A 2,536-nucleotide genomic window follows, 5' to 3' on the forward strand; every position below is an offset into this window, starting at 1 on the left:
CCCCCCAGTTCCCCCAGCCGCTCCCCAGCAGACCTGTGCTCCAGACCCTGCCCCAGCTCCGCTGCCCTTCTCTGGCCATGCTCGAGCAATTAAGTTCCACAGAGGGGTTTTGTTTTTTTTTTAATACATCTATTTGTACTGGGATTAAAGATACCAAAGCCCTTGCTTCCAAAACACCTCGCACCTCCACAGAGCCCTAAGCAAAGCAGTGCTAACCAAAGATAGAAGCTTTTTAGGAAGTCCGGGTGCCCAACCGAGAAGCAACACTTGCCTGTGGGTCTTCGTGTATCTTCTGAGCATCCTTCTCGTAGCTGTCGATGTAGAGCCGCACGGTTGCTCCAGCGCTGCCGGTACCGCTCAGTCTGAAGATGACGCGGGAGCCGTCGGAGAAGATGAGCCGCAAGCCCTGGTACAACAGTGGGGGAGAAGAGCCTCAGCCACACATCTCCTGGGCGCCGCGACCCGGGTGATCCCTGAGCTCCTCCTCTTTAGGGAGCCACAGAAGGCCCCTCTGTTATCCCCCTCGGAGTCCCAGAGGGGGCAGCGTCCCTCCTAACCCACTCTGGAGAACCTGCTGGAGCTCCCGCACCCTGACGCGTTGCTGCTGTAAGCTCCCCGGCCCCGGCGCTTGCTTGGAAACAAGAGCCAGGGCCCGATTCTGTGTCGGACGCAGCACCACCCACCCACTGCTCTTCCATGAAGGCCGGACACAAGGAAAATGCTCCCATCACCCCACAGACAAGGCAGGATTTGCCCGTTCTTCTTTCCCACTCTGCTTCCACGTGATGTTCTCAAACCACTTCCACGTGATGCTCTCAAACCGATCCATCTACAGGACATTTTTATTCCAATGATCCCTGGTGACAGGTTACTCATCTCACATGTATTTAATACCTCTGTGAATTCTGGAACCTCCTCCCCCGTCACAGCTGCTCTGCCACGCTACCTGCTCTCTGGGGAACAAGCACATGAGGAGTGTCACCAGCTCTGGGACAAACCTAGCTCAGGACGATTAACTTGCAGCAACCTGGGGCTCTAGCGCTGGAGACAAGACAAAACCTGAACAGGAGGGTTTGCACCTCGTGCTCCAGCGGGGTTCTTCAACCCTTCACTCAGCACAACCCGTTTCCCAGCTGCTGACCCATCGCCCGAAGGATCCCCCTCAGCTCAGCGCCGTCACTGCTTCCCCTCCTGGGGTAGCTGCAGGGAAGCTCTGCTCCCTCCAGGCCCTTCCCTCTCTCCAAGGCAGCAATTTCCCTCCCGCAGGGCAGGATACCACCAGCAAACACAGGGCAGGGAAGATTTTCCAAGGGACAAAAGCAACATCTGACTTTGTCTGTTGTGTTTGCACCTCCTTTAAATATTAAGCCCAAAATACAGAGCACAACACCCCTCTGAGGGGCACCCACCTGGTTTCGGGAGACGCTTCCATCCACGGGATCGTTGTACTCAAAATTATCAGCTTTCTCAACTGTGTAGACTTTGTCACCACATGATAACTGCTTCCCCACAAAGGAGCGGTCAAACATCACAGTCTCCAAATCCTTCATCATTTTGTTAGCTGCATCTGCATCCACCTCTTCGTAGTCGTATCTGCAACCAGTCACCACACCACAAAGATTAGGAAGGGGAGGCTGTAACAAGCAGCAATGTTTTGGGACACCCTTGTTTAAACACTGCGTCTGCACCGTAGATCACGGAATCGCTCAGGTTGGAAAAGCCCCTCGGGATCAGCGAGTCCAACCCTCAGCCCCACTCTACAAAGCTCTCCCCTACCCCACAGCTCATCCCAACGGCCATGAAACCTCCCCAGGGATGGGGACTCCCCCCTCCCTGGGCAGCCTGTTCCACTCTCGGACCACTCTTGCTGGGAAACATTTTCTCCTCCTGCCCAGCCTGACCCTCCCCTGGGGCAGTTTCAAGCTGCTGTCTAGGCCCTTGCTGGAGGAGAGGACAGGAAGAGGAGAGAGGAGGATCTGTGCAGCAACATAGCTACGGCCCAACACAAACCCGTGGGACACACTGCAGCGTTTGGCAGGCACTGGGCCTGGGGAGAGCTGGAAGCACAGATGGTGCTGCCTTGCGCCGGGCATAGCAAAGAGAGAGGGCTAGACCCCAACAACACTGACTGCAAAAATTTACTCTAAATCCCACCGATAGGATCTCAGCAGGTTCCTCACGATAACCATTTTGCCTGAACATCCTCGTGCGTGTCCCACAGCAAGAGGCGGGCGCGATGGCAGCCCACGACAACACACCAGTGCCAGCTCTGACCTCAGGAACCGGGTCAGGGCGGCGGCAGCGGGCGGCCGGGGCGGCGCCGGGACCCCAGACCTTGTGCTCCTGCTGCCGGTGAGGTCTGCTCCGCTGTGCCCTGCCCGGCTGCAGCGCGCTCAGGCTTGCTACCCTGCCTACCACTGCACCTCGCTTGCTATGCAGACATACCTCTGGTGCTACAAGACTGCCTTTTTGTTCTAGACTTTGGCATTTTTTTCCACATGCCTCAGATGTATGCTGGCTTGGGGGGGGGGGGGGG

The 2,536-nt window shown here is 56.7% G+C and overlaps 1 protein-coding gene across 1 annotated transcript in view; it reads right to left on the reverse strand.

Annotated features, from left to right (window-relative positions):
• Positions 1–217: 217 nt before the first annotated feature.
• Positions 218–2,536, reverse strand: part of PGM1 (phosphoglucomutase 1) — a 14,491-nt gene continuing 12,172 nt past the window's right edge. Inside the window, exons 9-10 of the mRNA XM_026853805.1 lie at positions 1,410–1,593; positions 218–406 (exon numbers count right to left, since the gene is read on the reverse strand). Coding sequence (XP_026709606.1) covers positions 233–406; positions 1,410–1,593 — 358 coding nt within the window. The 3' untranslated portion in view covers positions 218–232. The remainder of the gene's footprint in view (positions 407–1,409; positions 1,594–2,536) is intronic.

Source organism: Athene cunicularia (assembly GCF_003259725.1).
Source record: "Athene cunicularia isolate RWA chromosome 8 unlocalized genomic scaffold, athCun1 chr8_part1, whole genome shotgun sequence".
Taxonomy (NCBI): domain Eukaryota; kingdom Metazoa; phylum Chordata; class Aves; order Strigiformes; family Strigidae; genus Athene; species Athene cunicularia.